Source organism: Amblyomma americanum, chromosome 2, assembly GCF_052857255.1.
Source record: "Amblyomma americanum isolate KBUSLIRL-KWMA chromosome 2, ASM5285725v1, whole genome shotgun sequence".
NCBI classification, from domain to species: Eukaryota; Metazoa; Arthropoda; class Arachnida; order Ixodida; family Ixodidae; genus Amblyomma; species Amblyomma americanum.
In genome coordinates, this window is record NC_135498.1 from 108,405,655 (window position 1) to 108,425,453 (window position 19,799).

Here is a 19,799-nt window from a genome sequence, read left to right on the forward strand (position 1 = left end):
AATCAACAATATACTTGGGAGAGGTTTGATAGATTGCTAAGTGTTTGCGTCCTGTTGCCCATTTATTTTTTCTTTGCTTTGCAGTACTGACGCATATATCCTCATTGACGTAGTTCGCGTGCGTAGTTCGCCCTTTTCAGTGTCGCCATTTGTTCATCATTTGGTAGGGACATTTCGCGAGTAGGGACGTATCTTGGACGAGTGCTTAGACCTGGCTGTAGAATAAACTTCCATTGCTTATACCGCCACTTTCCGGCTGAACTCGAGGATAAGCCTTTGGATTTGCTAGACCACGAGAGACAACAGCGTGTCATCCATTTGCTTGAGCAAAGCGGCGGCATTTTCGGCGCTTCATGTGTCACTTGGCAGCTGAAGTTCAACTAGTGAGATTTTCCTTCCCAGTATATAACAACCTTCATTGTCATGATCTCAGAGACGTCTACGATTCCTGTTGACGGGACTGCAGGAAACAGGATTGGCGGTGCTGTCAAGTGCTCAACTTTTATGCGCTCGGCTTTCCAAAGTACACGCTTCTGACTCTATCAACTTCGAGTCGATGGCCGCCCCAAGAGCTAGAAGGCAAAATGTTCGGCGACACTCAGACAAGTAGCTTAAGCCACGCGATGTGCTCTCCGAGGAGGATGATTCCTGCGGGCCCTCCTCTATAAACGGGAGATCTTGATTCGCCGCATCCTCTTCAGGACCGTCGAGCAGCTCGTAATGAACACGGCATTTAATTGGCACCGGAATATCGTGCCTATCAGCAGGCCTTTTCCGTTCCTTCCTGACTTTCGACCGGTGTGCAGGGCAGCCAGGGAACCTTGTTGACACCGCATCTTTCGCAAAGCACGGTCGGCGCGGTGTACCTAGGTGTACGTGTATTGCCCTTGTACATGGTTCCCACGTTTTCGACACGAGATGAAGCTCTAAATACCTTTCACATAAATAGTCTGAACGTTGCAGCAAAAGGTACTTACATGGAATGGCATTTCTCCACTCCTTCAAAAGTCCCCGTCGTTCGGTGCCGAAAACAGCGATAATTAAACTTTTCTTTGCACGACTTCTTTCCTGTCGTGCATCGTGGAGCAAAGCACTTTCGTCCCATTGTTGAAACACCGAAGTACTGGCGACAGCACCGTACACCAGAAGAATCAAAATACAATCATATTTCAGTCAAAGAACAAGAATACAGACCGAATTGGATGTCCGTGCTGAAGAAAAATTTCCTTCAATGGCGCGTTCACTGCAAGCAGACGACAACGACGCAAACGGTGGGAGGGCCCGCTGTTCTGAGTCGCCATCTGTCGCCAGGCACCGAAACTGCGAGATTCTTCGCGCAACGTTCGGAGCACAGGACAAGCGGCGCCGTTGGTACACATCTACATCCTTACACCCTGGTCCGTAGGCTTGCATATGCGCGCAAGACGCAGGGCTCGCGCTTGGGTTCTGCGCATGCGCACTACCGTCCCCGCAAGGTCTTCGCGTAATCTAAGACATTGCGGACGCACAACTAAAAATGTTTTGAGTTACTAGAGCTCTAACCGCACATAATCCCGTACTCGGGGAGGCAGATGGGGGAACAGTTCAAGCGTCCTGCTTTTTTGCGCTCCGTAACGGCAGCCTTCCTTGAAATGACACTGCCGGATATCTTATTACCCAAGATTCCCATCGCTTCTGCACTGTGAATGCTTTTGTAATTCGTCGTGCGCACAGAAAAGCTAGCGAAGTCTCAGTTGCCGGAGAGTGAATAGAGAATCGTCTCACTAGTGTGTTTTGTTACACTTGTTATACGGTTGTTCCTTGTTCCCGTCGAATGGTTTCCTCTCCATGATCTTCTTCTACATCAGCCTGACTACGCCCACTGCAGCGCAAAGGCTTTTGCCATACATCTCCAATTAACCCTAACCTATTCCAGCTATGGCAACCCTATTCCCGCAAACTTTGTAATCTCATCCGCCAGCCTAACGTTCTGCCGCCGCATACTAAGTTTGCCTTCTCTTAAAAGACATTCGTTACTGCTAAGCACCATCGTTTATCTTGCTTTCACATAACTAGCCCTGCCTGCGCCCATTCTTTCTCTTGATTTCGACCACGACGCCATTAACCCGCGTTTGTTCCTGGACACACTCTGCCGTCTTCCTGTCTCTTAACGTTGCACCTGTAATTTTCCTTTGCATGCCTACCTACGCGGTCCTGAGATTAAGTTAAACCCTGTTTGTTATCCTCCACGCTTCTGTCCCATAGGTGTGCACCGGTAAGATACAGCTGTTATGTACTTCTCTTGAGGAATATTGGTGAACTGCCATTTATGCTCTTAGATAACCTGCGAAATGCGTTCCACCACATTCCTATTCTTCTAGTTATTTCGATTTCGTGATTCGGGTCTGTGGTCAATAGCTGCCCTAATGGACTTATTCTGTTACGATTCCCAGCACTTCGTTACTAATAATGAATCGCTGTTCTCTTGCAAGAGTGTTGAACATTAGTTTGGTTTCCGGCATGCTAATTTTCTGCTCTGCCTGTCTAACACATTGATCACGCTTTGCAGCTCATCTGCTGAGTGACTTAGCGAGGCGATGCCATCAAAGAATCGAAGATCACTTAGATATTCTCTATTAACTCTTATCTTCAGCTGTTCCCAATCCTAGCCTGAGAACACCTCCTGTAAACAGGTGGTGAATAGCGTTCGAAAGATCGTGTCTCCCTTCCTGACACCTTTCCTTATTGGAAGTTTATTGAGGAAATTATTAAGGACTATCGTGATTGTGCAGTCGTTATATATCTTCTAGTATTTTCACTGAAGGCTCTTCTACACCCTGATTCCCAATGCCTGCATGACTACTGACATTTCCATTGAGTAAAATGCTCTTTCGTAATCTATGAACGCTATATATAGGGTGTGGTTATATTCTGCTCGTTTCTGTATCACCTTATTGATAATATGAATGTGTTCTATAATAAAATATCCTTTACGAAAGCCAGCCTGATCGTTTGGTTGATCTGATTCTCTTTTTCCGATAACCTTGGTAAATAGCTTTTATTAAAGAGACGATAAGCTGATCGATCTGCAATTTTTCAAGTCCTTTACATTTCTTTTCTTACATATTGTGATGATGTTAGCGTCTTCCAAACTTCTGGGACGTTCGAGGTCATAAGGCTGTGCGTATACAGGGCAGCCAGTTTTTTATAGCACAACCTCCCCTCCGTCCTTCAATTTATCTCTTGTTGCCCTACCCTCACTAGCCACTCTCTTCCTTTGCATTGCTCCTAAGCTGTCGTTATTGCCTTTTTTTGCTACTGGCGAGATACTACATTGCTTTGTTGTACTGCCTATCTCATTTACTTGCTGAGAACATTATCCGTGTTGGAAACGACTTCCTCTTGTTTGTATATTAACGCATAAATCTGAATTTTGCCTGGGTCAAGTTTCCTCTTCACCGCTTTTATGTCACCTTCGTCCTTTAGGGCATGCTCGATTTAACCCAGAGTAAACGTCATTACGCCAGTTACCATGCACTTGCTTGTTAACTTTGATGGCTGTGGTAGTTCTATTCTGTGTTTGGATTTTCATACTCTCATCCTTTGACATTTTAATCAGATGTTTCATCTCCTTCGAGAGCTTGCCGGTAACCTGTCGAACCATCCCACCACCTACCTCTCTTGCGCACTTCGTAAGGATAGCTGTGAGACAATCGATCATAAGGTCTTCCTCAGTTAAAAGCCGAATATCTGTTCTTAAGCGGTATCCTGAATTTCTATACTTTCCTTCTTACCACTATCTCCATAATGGGCTCCCGCTTCACTACTTCAGTTTCATCGTAAAGTATTGAGGGGGAAACTTGAGGTAGTTAGAAGGCGTTTGAAATAATTTTGCTAGCGCTTAATGAGCACACCAAAGAACACAAATACAGAGGATAGACGCTAGTTTTCAACTGCCGTTCATTCGAAAAACATTCAATATAAGACATCATAAAATGCTGACACACACATGCGACGCAGTACCAACGCCACACTTCAGGAACATTTCTTTTTTTGATAGATTTACAGACGGGGTCCCCACGCATTTCGAACTTTTTTTATGAATGCTGATAACTTCGAAAATTTCGCGTTTCTATTGCATTTTTATTGTACCTAGAATGCTTGTATTTTGAAATAATGGTGTGCAAGGTACCGGGTCAGGGTCGCCAGGATACCGTTCGATAAGACAACGTTTGCAGTGCGCATCGAGGTTAATCCTCGCCGATATGGATTCTGTTGCCAAGCGGTACTCTCTAAGCCGTTCATTTATGCATCTTCCTGATTGCCTTGACACAAGTGAGCGGAATTTTATAAACAGCGATTTTGCATGGTACGAACTTTTTTTGCACAGTGCACATTGGCTTCCTTGTCTCGCCGTTTACGAGCGGGCTCAAGCGCACAAGTGTCTTTGGTGCAGTCAATACAAGATCGACGCCACAGTTTTTCCCCACAATTTTAGGCGGTCCGACATGCTGTGCACATACGGCATAGCCACAAGTTAATTCTTGTAGCCTGGGTCTAACTTTTACAAAAGAAATCCCAAACGATGATAGGCTACAGTTCCTTGCGATATCTATTAGGTTTAAAAAGTCACGTGTTTGCTGGATGTATCAGCTGAAAACAAAAAAAGAAATTCTCAGTTATCAGTCGGCGCACTCTAAAATTGTCAAAAGGGGTATTGGCATGAACGACTTCCGCGCTGCTCTCAATAAGTCGTGCGAGCATTGCATCACCGAAAGTGTAACACTCCAAAAGCTTCGCTTAGAGAACGCCGGGTTTCCAGAGGAAACTGTGACATCTGTGGTGGAAAAGCTGCTGAACGAAGTGAGAACTGGGAGGCAACAAAACTGTGAACGACGGACTCAACGACGGACTCCCCCCCCCCCCCAACGACCCCAGCGACGGACTCAACTTGTGGCTATGCCGTATGTTCACAACATGTCGGACCGTCTAAAAAATGTGACGAAAAACTGTACCGTCGATCTTGTATTGACTGCCCCGAAGAAACTTGTGAGCTTGGACCAGCTCGTAAACGGCGAGACAAGGAAGCCAATGTGCACTACTAACCACCAGAACAAGTTCGTACCATGCAAAATCGGTGTTTATAAAATCACGCTCATTTGTGGCAGGGCTTATATTGGGCAATCAGGAAGATGCACAAATGAACGGCTGAGAGAGCACCGCTTGGCAACGGAATCCATATCGCAGGAGGGGGGGGGGAGGGGAGATCGCTGCGCACTGCAAACGATGTCTTATCGAACGGTGCCCTGGCGACCGTGACCATTTACCTTGCAGACAAACCTTCAAAACGCAATCAGGACGCGAAATTTTCGGAGCTATGTGCATTGATAAAGTAGGTTCGAAATGCGTCAGCACGCCGTCTGTCAATCTATCAAAAAAAGAAATGCTGTTCCTGAAGCGTGGCGTTGCTACTGCGCATGTGTGAGTTTCAGCCTTTTGATATGTCTTATATTGAATATTTTCGAATAACCGGCAGTTGGAGACTAGCGGCTGTCCTGTGTATTTGTGTTCTTTGTCTCGTGTGTTCACTAAGCGCTAGCAAAAAGATTTCATCGTCACGTCTAGGCGAATCTGGTACCTTACTATTTTGTAATCGCTACAGCGCATCTCTCTGAGGACATGCGCATCGTGCACGAAGTCAGGGTAGCGCACGGTTTGAAGTCTACTTTGTTCTTATTCTCACCAGTGCGGCCCTTCTACGCCCACTTCCTGCTCTCGCGTTTGCAGAAGAAGGTATTCATTGCCTGTAAATAATCTCTTCGCGATTTGTATTAATACGGGATAGTCTTCAACTGCCTGGTCTCTAGCTTGCTTCTTTCTTACCTTGGCTTTGAAGTCCCCCATCAGTAAAATGTTCTTTGTTTTTACGTCGCTAATTGCCGAATAAATGTATTCATAGTTGTTGATTATTTGGTCATCGTGGCTGGATGTAGGCGCATAAGTCTGTACCACCTTCAGCTTGCACTTCTTATTAAGCCTAATTACGATAACTACCCACGCTCTCGTTAATTCGACAGAATTTCTCTATGTTGCCAGTTATATTGATGAGGAATATCAGACCTAGTACTCGCCTGTCAATACACGACAGCATAGTAGATGCCCACTCCTTAGCACTGTATACGCCTCATCTGCCTTAATCTCAGGCCGCTGCGGTGGCTGTGTGGTTACGGTGCTCGGTTGCTGGCCCGAAAAACGCGGGCTCGATCCCGGTCGGGCCGGTCGAATTTCGATGGAGGCGAAATTCTAGATGCCCGTGTACTGTGCTATGTCAGTACACGTTAAAGAACCCTAGGTGGTCGAAATTTCCGGAGACCTTCACTACGGCGTCCCTCATAGCCTGAGTCGCTTTGGGACGTTAAACCCCCATAAACCATAAACCATAAACCTTAACTAACTGAGCCCTATATGGCATCAAAGTTAATAATATCTAGTTCCTCGATGAGCACTGCTAGACTAACCTCACTTGATAAGGTTCTAGCGTTATACATTGACTGGTTCAGTTTCATATGGCGGCCTGTCTGGAGCTATAGATTCTTATCCATGCACAACTAGGGCAGGGTGCGGCCTGATCTCGGTGACCTAAATCTCTCACTAGAACACGACTTGGCCACAGTGGTGTAGCACTCGGTCATAACCTACTATATGACTACCCCAATTAACCTTCGGCCCTCAGACCAAGCAGCTGCGGAGTTCTGACCAAGGCGGTGGTCAAACCTGTGTCGCAGTGGAGGGTGCCGTACGGTTTACAGGAGCAAAAAAATTATCCACGAACACTGCCTCAGTGTTCGACTTAAGAGCGTTAGCTACGGTAGCTTCAGGTGTTAACGTCGATGTGCTCAGTAAACGTAGAGAAGACCAAATGCAAACATCCACGGATGTTTGTTTTCCGGAAACATTCATTCTTAGACACAAGCAGCGCCATCTGCCTCATAGAATTTGCACTACTACAATGATATACAGCCACCTTCGCTATATCCGGCATATTTCCTAATTAGATCGGTTAATAAATTTTATATACGTGTGGATCACAAGACGAGTCGTTTGACACCATCCAGCGTCCCCTGCAAAGAGCGGATGCGGCCGATATGGCGTCTGAAGGCCTTCCTTATGCACGTTTTGAGGGCGGAAAGGTCGCCGGTGTGATTCTAACCCATTTTTGGGCTTCATACTAATTGGTATTGTTATTCTCTAAAGTACGCTAAGTCATTTGACACCACCTCGAACATTCTGCGTCAACCGGGTGGCTTCCAAATATAATGCAATTGGTGGTCCCGGGGGGGGGGGGGGGGGTAAATGTGGTGTCAAACTTCTACGGCCGCTGTACTGGCACATACAGTATTTTGGATGGAAAGTGTAGCATTAATTGAAGCGGTACACGCCCACTATTGCTATGTGGTATAGTGCGGTCAGGTGGTTACTGTTTTGGTCAATTTCACCTTAATTGCAGACAGACGCGTCCTTGGCAAATGTAGGTAGTAAGAGGTAACGCTCTTAAAAGTCCCGTACTCCTGTTCCACCCTGTCTTTCGTAGCTTCCTGGAAGCTGGTTTTCTCAGACACACTATTCTTCATGGGAACAGTGCAGGCCCAATGGATTGGTGACGCTTTGCGCGATGTCGTTCTGGGGAACATCGCGGGAGTTCCGCCTCTCCTCGACCGAAGACCGCCTGAGGTTCTCGGACCTTCAAGAAAAGATCGTAGTGCCAGCTTTCATGCCTCTCAGTCTAGTGTATCCCTCATCGCCAAGGACAGAGGAGAAGAGGTCTCCTCATGTGACTCTCGAGATCATTTGCATCTTTGAAAATACCACCTCTCAGATAGAGACAGTGGACGAGATAAACTACTGCGCCGACGCAGTTCTGAGTGAGCGGTCTCAGCACGTCCACACGCAGTACCGGCCCAAAGCCAGCGACAATAAAACAGCCAGCTGTGGGGTGGTACGAGACCTGGGCTTACGTTGCGACATCGTCATCACTGGCTTCAACTAGCTGGCGTGAGAGGGCAGCTGCTCTCACGAACAGAACTCGTTTGCCAACGGAAAGACTTTCCGCTGCAACGTGACCACCAAAAAACTACTCGTGGACATCATGCTACCCTTACGCACTCCTTATACCCGCCGCGAAGGCTGCGCTCCAATCGCCACTCTGCGCCTTCTTTTTTTGCACCTCTGGAGGAGGTTGCCACCCTTGGCGAAGAGTTCAATCGCAACATTATCCTGCTCGGCCAAACACATGAGATCACAGCCAGTGAAGAGCTCCCATGCAGACATTGAAGAAGACAAATGGGCTGCCAACAGTGAAATCAAACCCTACAAGAGGAATTGAACACGATGCTTCGCTGCTGTCCGTGCCGAGACCGTTGTCATGTTATCAGAAGTCTGGAGCGTTAATGACCCTATTACAGCGCCGTGGAGCGTTTACGAGCGCTGAAGTTGGACTTCGCCTTGACGGCAAATGATCTTCCGTTATTCTGTGTTGAGGTGTGCGTTTTCTTCACCCTGCTTCTGATAGGTACACGTTGTTTTCACTTTTTTCTTGTCCGTTTGGCGTGGCACGACTTTTATGGGACTTTTGCAGCCTTGGCGACAGTGGTTATGGCGCTCGGCTGCTGACCCAGAAGACGTGGATTCAATCCTGGCCGCGGTGGTTGAATTTCGACGCAGGTGAAACACTAGAGGCCTGAGTACCGTGCGATGTCAGAGCACGTTAAACAAGCCCATTGTTCGAAATTTCCGGACCCTTTCACTACGGTGTTCCTCATGACCTTAATCGCTTTGGGACGTTAAACTCCCACAAACCAAACCAAACGAGACTTTTATGCGACTATTGTTCTTGTGCTGTGGTGTTGCGCCCGTGCAAATTTCCCGAACAAGGGGCATATGTATAAGTGGCGCGGCGGTAGCATCCCAGCGTGGGAAGGAGGCGACAACGGGGTGTGTGATAGGTAGTGCACGTTGGTGCTCGAGCGCAGTGGACGTCGCTGCGGCAGCTGGTCAAGAACCGCGGTGTGTTTTAACAGGCTGCTGGGACGTGACTGCTTCGGACCGCCACCATGCTGGCTGGCGTCTTGGCGAGCTGGAACACTCCGACGGTTTAACAACTAGCCTATGAAAATGCTTTACTCTATCATTTCAATCAATCAATCTGGCATGAATCAACAATGAATCAATCAGTGGATCAATCAATGGATCAATAAATCAAAGAATCAATGAATGAAATTATCATAGAATTAATTGATGAATCAATCCGTCAGTCAATATTTTCATAAATCGCTTTCTCGTTCCAAATGAACAGCATCCTTCCTGCCGGCGCACTCCCTGACAAAAAATGAGAAGGGAGGTCTTGATTTAAAGTCATTTACTTGAGTCAGGATGTGAAAGTTGTTGGAAATAATTTATTGCAACTTTTATGTCATATTCTGAAACAGTTTATTTGTTAACGCAAGAGAGAGTGACTCAATAAACTATGTGTAAAAAACGTTTTCCGGTAGGGCTTCTCTATGCAAGAGTCTTTTGGCCTAGCCCCATCCGTCAGCTTAAGGACGATGTTTCTCTCAAGAAATCTTGTTCTGTTTCTTCCACTCCGAAGCAATCTTCAACCGTGCCATTTGGAACGCAGCAGCCAGCGACACAAACTCCAGCCGTACAATTTTTCACCGTGCGACTAGTATTTAATTGCAGCATCACTGCTTGAAGGGTCAAGTTCTGAAAGGAAATACACGCAACACGTGGTCATCAAGTGAGAGTCATCATTCTTCTGCTTAGTGTCGCGTGCTACTGACCCCATGTTCAATGAGATGAGCTTGTCCGTTATTCTATCACTGATATATGGGATTTAATAAATGCTCAAATTAGGTCAGATAGCTGGGAGTCGTTTTCGGTTGCGTTGTTAGTATTGCAGCTTCTGCTTTGGCAGTGCACAAGAAGTTAGCTAGAACTGGATAGACGGATATCAGCGTGTATTTTCATTTCTTTGAGGGCTACCGTATGTGGTCTTTTTTATTGTTCTGAAAAGCTTGCACATTTTCATTTCCATTTAACGTGACTTAGCTCAGACGGGAGCAATGTCAATACAAGTTCTGCAATTTTAAAGAATAATTGTTCACGAGTTGTTTTTCTTCGCCATAGAGAACCCCAGAAATCATTCACTTTGGCTCCTTCTTTTTTGTGGCTTTGACGATTTCCAACGACAGAATATATTGACGAAAGTTAAAACAAGCATTTGTGAATCTCTAAACAAATAATCGTAATAATCTCCCAGAAAGGATTAAATTCCTAATAAGTTCCCGAAAATGACGATCACTCATAGCTTCTTTTCCTCCACGTCGTTACATATTTCAAGGCGCATTATGATAAAAGATATATCGGCTTAACGGAAGAATTAAAACTGACGCAGACAACGCTTGTAGCTACTTTGTGTGCTATAGGGTGTCCAGAACAAGTACAAGTATGGTGCTTAGAAAAATGAAATTTCGAGTAATTTCATATTTTTTATAGCCTTTCACTGACACCAGCTGCATGACGAATAGCTGGCAGCTTCTGCTCTTTCCTTGATGGTGTGCGATGGTCTGCAGACACACGTTAGAAAATGTTGAAGATTTGGCTTGGGCCGCCATTCTTGGTGCGTTTTTCTTTTCTATCTTTAAATGTGTTTGTATCGTCTCTCTCTCCTCAGTTTAGTGTAATTGCCGTGGTCGCTATCGTGCCTTCCGCATGGCCGCCGTCCCATTTTGAAACGGCGGGGGAGGAGTTAATGAGAGCTGAGATCTGAAGAAAAGAAGGAGAATTAACACACGACAAAAGTAGAGGGTATGTGGCGATCCTTCCGGATAGCGTTTGCTTGCAAGCACACGGGTTCTCCAACGGTGGCTTCCGGTGAATTAGTTCGGTCACACCGCAAGTAATGAGTAGCTATACACGTCCTTGACTGTGCAATAGTGCCGGTCGCCGGCCTTAGAATGGCTCAAGCGCTGACATGGCTGAAAGGCCATGAAAACAGCCAAGGCAGATTATTGTGCTGGAAGCCCGAAACGCCGTCAGTGACCTGAGATAGAATGATCTGCGAAAATGTCCCACAAACGCGCTGAATGAGAGAATCCTGAGGCGCGTACCCGCATTGTCTTCGTGCAGAAAAGCACTAATTGCATCTCTCCCCTAACGTGACCTCAATCGTATACATGTCATGCGAGGCGTCATCGTTGCTGTTACCGTGGCGTGAACCAGCATTGGTCCGGTAAGTATTTTGTTTATGCGCAGGCTTCCGGGAAAGAGACTCCGCTAGGTCCGTGCTCTTCAACTCCGTTAGAACTTCAAGCAAAACGAGGCGACCGAAAGCCTTTTCTTCCAGTGTTATGAGGGTCGTTAGCTTAAAAGTGATCAGACTTTGCTTGCACTATTAGCTCGACATCCGAGTATATTACATAAAAAGATTTATTCACACATTGCAAAGTTATACGGAGGCGAGGATGGAGTGAAACAAGGTCAAGTGCTTGCATGTCTTCGATTGAGAAATTGGCGTATGTATTTGAAATCTAAAGAGCCGTTGCAATTCGAGGCTATATGTACAGCATGCGCTATGGACGCTGAAGTTCAAGAAGCAACAGAGGTCAGCACATTTAATCGCTGTACTTTTAGCGTTAGTCGCATTCTTCTCGACCTCCTTAGTTGCCCTAAAGAGGAATCTGAACTCGTCTTTTTACCTCGGGAACTCTATCTACACGTTCCGGGCATTCGTAGAAACTTCAAAATATTGTCCTGTGTGGTCGATTCTCCTAATGAAATCGGATTAAACATCCCGGCTTCCGCCTTTTTTTTAATTCAACGCGGTATGTAGGCGGAGTCGACCAATGCGTGGAGTGCCTTTCATCCAGTCCAGTGGCGGCTTCGGTTTCGCTTTTATTTTGTTTTTTTAGGCTTCTGTGAATAAACAGCTTCAGTCACAGACAATATAGCCAAAGATTAGGCCCATGCAAATACAAATACGCATGAACTCTTTGATTTACGTATCACTCCGCCGATGGCAGAGCGGCAAGCCGTCACGGGACTGGCTGACGCGTTGGCTGACTCCTCCTAGCTACCGCGTTGAGTTACACAAAAAGGCCGGAGCCGGGACGTATAATCCGATTTAATCAGGGCAAAATGCCGCACAGAACAATAATTTGAAGTTTCTAAGAATGCCCGGAACGTGTAAATAGAGTTTCCGCGGTAAAAATACGAGTTCAATTTCCTCTTTACTCCACCTTTAAAGCCTTCAGTTCGAATACGACCGGCGCACAAGAAAATAGATAACTATGCTGTTGTTTGGCCGTCTTGTGCGTCGTCACTGCATAGAACTACGACCAAGTAGCTCGAGTATTTCAGACAAGTTGTTGTCCAAACTTGCCGGCTCTTATCTTGTAATACGCTAACATATTTACAATGGGGCCATAATGCAGGATACTGAGCGGAAAGACTGATGCGTCTTAGGTATAATATCGCCGAAAAAAGTTAATGACCTTCCTATCATGTTTCGAACCTTGCCGCGTTTGATTCACTGGTCTCGACCCCGGGAGCGCATCGTCAAGTCACGCCCGAATGCAGTATGGCGGGGTTGACAACTTTTAGGAGCGTCCCTTTTGTCTCCCACAGTACCTTAAAAACATTGTAAATAGCTAGAGCTGAGCCATTGCAATATAGCCGCCTTAAAGGATTTTGTATTCAGGAGCAGCAAAGTTGAAGGCGTCCATCTGAAGTTTCTGCAGTTCGCTCTCTATTTTCTTCATTGTGCCAAGGTTCACGTTCGCATAAGTAGCTTTGCATCTTAAAACAAGAAACGGCGGTCAGAAAACACTCCTATGGCCATCAAGAATGAAATAAAGCCGAATAATATCCTTTGCGCAGTAGGCGTCAGCGAATCACTGTCAATCTTCAATTTCATAAGGCGCAAAGTTGACACGTGCCCAAATGCAAATTTCGGCAAAAAAAATCTCCCGGCAGCTTACTCCATACAAAGTCCCGATACACCAGGTTGACATGCGAAATGACAGGCTTTTTAGTTTGCCGCATAACCAACATTGGCGAATCTCAGGACTACCAGGTGGAGCAAATAGAGCATCAAAATGTCGCTAGAGGGCAAACCGCTTGACGCACTTACGCAGAAGACTGCGAGCAGTCTAAAACACTACCGGATTGACCGAGGCTATAATCACACCAATAAAAATATATTAGCATGGCACCCGCTTAGTGAGTCACTGAACGCCCATTTAGTTATGGATTCACATAATCGAACACCTGGATATACACGTGGAAATGTGCATGCTCACTGGCGCACTCACTCCTTATTTTTGCATATACAGCCCTGATTTCGTTCGTTTTGCATGTGAAGAGCGGTGCGTGACGCTCTGGAAAAGGTATCTGCTTTAGATTTTTTTCCCTTTGGCTAGTGCCGGTTTCGTTTGACAGTGCCGTCGTGGATTTTCTCAACAGACGAGATTTTGATCCTGGCTATACTACGTTTTACGCCGCAGAAAGGAGGATCAGACGCCATGTAAAGATTCGTTTCCGCCTGACATACAAAATTCGGGGGACGCTTAAGTAGCATTCTAATGCGATAGCGTTGCTAGCTATGCGGTATGAGGTGGTCGTATAAAGCCCTTACACGATCGCACTCAACTAAAGTTCCTATTTGGGCGAAGGTGGTCGAGCTTTTGAAGGTTGGAGGTCGGTAGGTTTCTTGCTGGTAGGTGGAGGCATGTGTGCGATGAAAGTGCGCGCAGTAGGGAAAACGTGGTTGGGAAGTATGTGCAGGCCTTCTGTGGAATGGCGGCGGTTTGTGGGTGAAGGTAGGATGTATGGTGGTCGATGGAGGATTCTGAATAGAGAAGATGGGCGTAGGGCGAACCTTTGTGGGTGGTGGTTATGGTTGTGAAAAACATTTTTAATTCTTAAAAGAGAGTTTCGATCAAAATACCCGCCGCATGGTCGGCATCCTTAGTCCGGGACACCGCACGTGCCAGGCCCCGTCTCGCGCTCACTTTACGAGAGCCCTTTGGGACTCGAGAGTGGAGCAGTTGGGGAGGGTACTCTCCCATGCATCTTGTGCAGAGGTAGGGGAAGGGGGATGGTAATGATTCTGAGTGTATGCCCACACCATGTGAAAGCTATCGCAGATCTCACCACGGTGCGGGCGACGCCCATCTATGTTCGGATCAAAGTGTTTAACTATGGCAGGTGCCGCAGAGTTTGCTCCTCCGCCTCACTCAGCCCCTTGGCAGGGGCTGGGTAGAGGCGGTGGATGTGAAAATATTGAATTAAAATTTCACGGAACCGCAAAAGCGGCTGATGGGCTTCGGAGCCGATAAAGCTAGGATGAGGAGAACGGTGCGTAAGCGCTCGGGCGGCCGAATCAGAGGCCTTATAGCCCCGTAGACCCTGGTGGCCAGGAGCCCAGATTGTCTGTGTGAGTTGAAGATCGGCAGCAGCTTGTCTTAGAATTTGGGAGGCAAGAGGTGATATCTCCTCCGCCAGATAGTGTTCACAGGCCCGGCGAGAGTCTGTGATTATCTGTCTAGATTTCGGATCCCCGGCAGCGATAACTAGTGCGACTTCATCCGCTCGCGTTGAATTTGGGGCCCGAAAAAATAGCCCATCGATATTCATTCCTCGGTGGACTACAGCAGCCGTGCAGAATCCCGTGGGCGACGGCCCTGTGATGTCCACATAGTAGACGCCATTTTTCGATTCATATTGCCTCTCAAGAGCGCGAGCCCCCGCTTGTCGTCTGCCTTCGTGTGAAGTCGTATCCATGTTACGCGGGAGCAGAGCCACCCAAAGACCATGGCGCAAGAGCACACGGATGCTATTCGTCCCCTCTGATATGTGTATGTATTGGATGTGTAAGCGGTCTAGCAGGCGCTCTCAGGAGCCTTCTGTGAGAGCCGCGTATAATGATTCACGAAGGTAGGCTTCCCGATATTCCTGATAGGAGTTTAGCACCCTCAACGCCTTCAGTTTGGCGTTGAAGGTAGCCACCGGGAGGCCCAGTGCTCGCTCTGCCGCCTTCCTGATGGTGGCGTCAATGCTTTCGTCTTCCTGTTTTGTGCTGCGCAATTACGGCACGTCGTAGAAGATCCGACTGGTCACGAAGACATGGGTGAACCGTAGCGTGTCCCTGCCTCGCAGACCACCCCGCATTTTGGAAACGCGGAAAATCATGCACCCTACCTGTTCGCCTATGCGCTTAAGTTTTGCTGTAGTGGAGTATGGCCCAAGGCTAACCCCCCCCCCCCCCTCCCCAGCACCTCTAATACACGGCTCCTCAACCTCGGTACCTACAACACGTTTGAGGAGCTGGCAGAAGCCACCCTAGCAGCACAGCTGACCCGCCTGTCGAGTACCGCGGCAGGCCACGCTCTATTCTGTCAGCTAGGCATCACCTCGATCACCCATCCTACCGAGGGAGTTCCCCTACCTCCAGACCTACGCTTCTAACTCTTCATCTTTCTAATCCCTAAGAACATGCACCCCGAGCACGACGGAGAACGCAGGCAGCCTGCGCCAAAGCCCTGCACGGCAACAGTTCCCAGCTAGCCTACGTGGACGCGGCAGCGTTCTCGTCAGGCTCCAGCATGGTTCTCGCCGTCGTTAATAATCCGGGCCGACTAATTGCATCACGATCCGTCACTAGAGACTCATCGAAAATTGCAGAGGAAGCCCATTGCACTCGCTCTCATCTCCACCTCTGCCACTAAAATTCTGCCAGACTCAAAATCCGCTCTATCCAATTTCGTCAAAGGCCTGATATCCCGCACCGCGGCTCGTCTTCTAGGCTTCTGGCACCCCACCTGCCCCGTAACCCTTATATGGACCCCCGCACACGCAGGCCTTCCGGGTAACGAGGAAGTCCATCCCCTCGCCCGAAGTCCCTCTTTCCGGGCCAGATCTGGACCTCCTCTGCCATCCCAGGAGCGTCTACTTACGTTCAAAGGTATTCTTACCTACTACTGAGATACCCGGCGCGATCACGCATCGCCGGCTCTCACCCAAACCTTGACCCAGGCCTACAAATGGCGCCGACTCCAGACCCGAACTGCTTCCTACCCTATTCTCCTTCATGCCCGCAACCACGATCAATTCCTTTCTTCTTGTATGCTCCGCGGTAAACCGGGAGACTTCCTTCATGTCCTCCTCACATGTCCTACCTTTCCACACCCTCCATTCTCAGCCACGGCGGAGCCATACTGTTCGATTCTCCTCATCAGCTCCGCTGCTGCTGACGAGCACCGTATATTTACCAACGCCCTGAAGCGGATAGCCCTCCAAGCGCTGCCCTTTGCCCCATAATGGCAGCCCCCTAGGGGTTGCCTCGTGCCATGTTAGTTGTTCGCCCCCGTCTGTACTTGACAATAAATGTTTCCACCACCACCAACAAGGAATGACCTCTTAATTAAGGCGCGCTTCAGGTGTCCACCTAGATGGGATAGATACTGCGACCTTTTCTTTCCTCGAAAACCAATTTTTATTTTGCTCTTTCTTTCTATCTTCTTTCCCTCCCTCCTTTATCCCTTCCCTTAAGACGCGGGTAGGGTGTACGCAAAGATGTGACAGTTTGTGCGCCATTTCTTTTCCTCAAAAAAATTGGCTGTGGTTCAGCTCTGGTTAACCCTAGTTGAATCGCGAAAGCTTCGTTCCATCGCCATGTCGTCTACGCAGCGTCTCTTTCCGACGCTCTCGAGAACTCAAACCGGTCCCCTCTGCAGTTGAAGGGTCACTCCGGGACGTGGAACGACTTCAAGCCGCATCTTTGTTACCACGCCTCTCGAGTCGTGAGGCGCATTCTTCTGCCGTGTCGTGAGCGCGTTGTCTCTTCCTTGCTTCGTTCTTTCGTTGTTGCCTCTCTTTCGCGCTCTCCATAGCGACTAGAATCCACTATATATCCACTATATATATATAATCCACTATATATATATATATATATATATATATATATATATATATATATATATATATATATATATATATATATATATATATATATATATATATATATATATATATATATATATATATATATATATATATATATATAACTCGAGGCGGCACGTCTCCCTCTACCCCAGCGGACCACATCTGGTGGAGTGAGCGTCGTTGGCAGCGGCGTCAACGGCGGCGCCACCTGTTGGAGCGCGGCTGCGGTGTTCCTAGGCAACGCCACGGCATGCGGCCGAAGTGCGGCCACGCGACGAGCCGAGCTGGCTGCCTGGCTGGGCTGGCATAGTGTTGCTTTCGCAACGAAACATGTGAGCCACCGGCGTTTATTGGCGTCTACGAAGTTGGAGAGGCGTTATTTCCATGAAAGGAAAGGCGGACAACTGGCTCCCATTGTCAGTGGACAACTCAATCTCGCTTTCATATACGTGGCGTTGGTGTGGAACTGCAAAAACCTGCTTCTGTTGCGTTCCGCCCACTGGATAGACAGCGCGCCCAACCTGCCGTCGAGGTAGGTGGCAGTAAATGATTGATCGCGAGAGGTTGGTCACGCACTGAGCGCTGCGGCTTATGCTCCAGTGCCGCGTGTCTGCGACAACGTTGTCAGCGTTATTGCATGCAGCCCACATATCTCTCACCACCGCTATATAAAAATCAAAAAGAAAATTGCTTTTGGGGAAACGAAATGGCGCAGTATCTGTCTCACATATCGGCGAACACCTGAACCGCGCCTTAAGAGAAGGGATAAAGGAGGGAATAAGAGAAGAAAGGAAGACCGAGGTTCCGTTCTGGAGGACTCTGTGCCCCCCAATTCTTCGACAATTAACCCACTTGGCCATGTGCCACTGTATGAGTGTAGCAACAACAACTTAGACCACATGGGGATCTTTAACGTGCACTGGCATCGCACAGCACACGCACGCGTACCCGCCGCGGTAGCTCAGTGATTAGGGCGCTCGGCTACTGATGCGGAGTTCCCGGGTTCGAACCCGACCGCGGCGGCTGCGCTTTTATGGAGGCAAAACGCTAAGGCGCCTGTTTGCTGTGCGATGTCAGTGCACGTTAAAAATCCCAAGGTGGTCGAAATTATTCCGGAGCCCTCCACTACGGCACTATTTCTTCCTTTCTTCTTCCACTCCCTCCTTTATCCCTTCTCTTACGCCGCGTGTGAGGTGTCCGCCAATATATGAGACAGATACTGCGCCATTTCCTTTCCCCCAAAACCAATTATTATTAATAATACACGCATGCGTATGTGTTTCGCCTCCATCGAAACGCGGCCGCCATGGTCGGGTTCGAACCCGGGCCGCTACATGCCTCAAAGCGCGATTGAGGTGTGCACCGGCCCACGGAGCCAGTTTTGAGCCCTTCCATTCCTTAAAATAATTAACATCTAGAACGCCAACGCTAATGAACACTACGAACGCCAACAGCTTTCGGTTTGTATATCCTGATTGATTGAACAACTTTTATTCTCCTCAGAAAATACGTTTCACCCCGCCCCCGGCACGCAGACCTGTGAAACAGGGAGTTGGGTGTGCGCGGTTAGAAGCTCACTGGCAGTCCTTGACTGGCAGCAACCTCTTTTGCCAAATGGATGGTGGTGCGCTTGAGCTCAGGGTCCGGGGTTCTTAGCTAGGTCTCCCAGGCTACTATCAATATTTTTGTCCACACTGGCAGAATTTGGGCCTTCCCAAATTATGTGGTAGAGGGTTCCTCTCGCCCCAGAGTGTGTTCATGAATTATGCGACCTCAGCTATGTGTACACGTGGTAAGCCCATATCGGGTTCATAAATGTACTGGTTTATATCCGCCTCCACAAGACAGCTTCTCTAATATTTATTTTTGGTCTAGTGGGGGTACCAGCCTACGTCCCAATTTGTGGTGGTCAACAATTTCCCCGTAATTCTGAAGGCACTCCCCTTCCTCCCACTGCTCTTGGAGCTCTACGGCTACCCGGAAATAGAGAACTTGGGCCAGCTCGTGAGCCACCTCTTTACCGGGGACGGCGGCCTGTGCGGGTGTCCAAATTAAGTGAATTTTCCCATTGAGCGGTTGTTACATAAGGATCTTGGCCGCTTCCGGTGAAATCCTGTCTCCCAAAATTTTTAATGGTAGTTTTACTGTCGCTTACTCGAGAATTTGCTTTCTTTCGGTCGCAGGCGAGCGCTATAGCAACTTCCTCCGCAGTCTGTTTGTTGCGCCCACAGACGGCTGCCGGGGAGACTTGAACCCATCGGCCGTTGACGACCGAAGCTACTGCAGCTCCCGTCCAGCCACCCGCCGCCTCAACATACGCCACGTCCGCTTCCTCCATGTTACCGAATCTTAGCTCTAGAACATCCGCTGTCTTGGCCTTGCGTTCTACGTTGAACTCCGGGTGCATATCTTTCGGGAAGGGGGCACTACCACGGCATTCCTTCGTTGCCTTTCGATTTAATGTCCGTCGACGTACCCATGGGTAGCGCTAGTGCCTTTTTAATACATTCTTTTCTCTATGAGGACATCTATTTTCTCCCTCTCTGCAGCCTTTATATCTAAGTAGGGCGTCGCGTAACTAATTACATCTATTAAGTACACTTGTATTAGCTTCAACAAGTTCCTCTCTTTCCATTCCCTACCTATAACCGCGATTCTTCTTATGAGGACTAGCATCGCGTATTGCTCTAACTTGGTAAGGGCCTTCATGTTGTATCTGTGGAAGTGGATTATAAACCCAAGATCCTTATTTTATGCACCTTTGGCACCTGTATGTACGCGACATTAATTTTAATATCCCCGCGTTCATTACAGCGGAG

The 19,799-nt window shown here is 47.9% G+C and overlaps 1 protein-coding gene across 1 annotated transcript in view; it reads right to left on the bottom strand.

Moving 5' to 3' along the window:
* Positions 1 to 9,411: 9,411 nt before the first annotated feature.
* Positions 9,412 to 19,799, bottom strand: part of LOC144118948 (evasin P985-like) — a 44,808-nt gene continuing 34,420 nt past the window's right edge. The window contains exon 5 of the mRNA XM_077651707.1: positions 9,412 to 9,741. Within this exon, the coding sequence (XP_077507833.1) occupies positions 9,568 to 9,741 (174 nt within the window). The 3' untranslated portion in view covers positions 9,412 to 9,567. The remainder of the gene's footprint in view (positions 9,742 to 19,799) is intronic.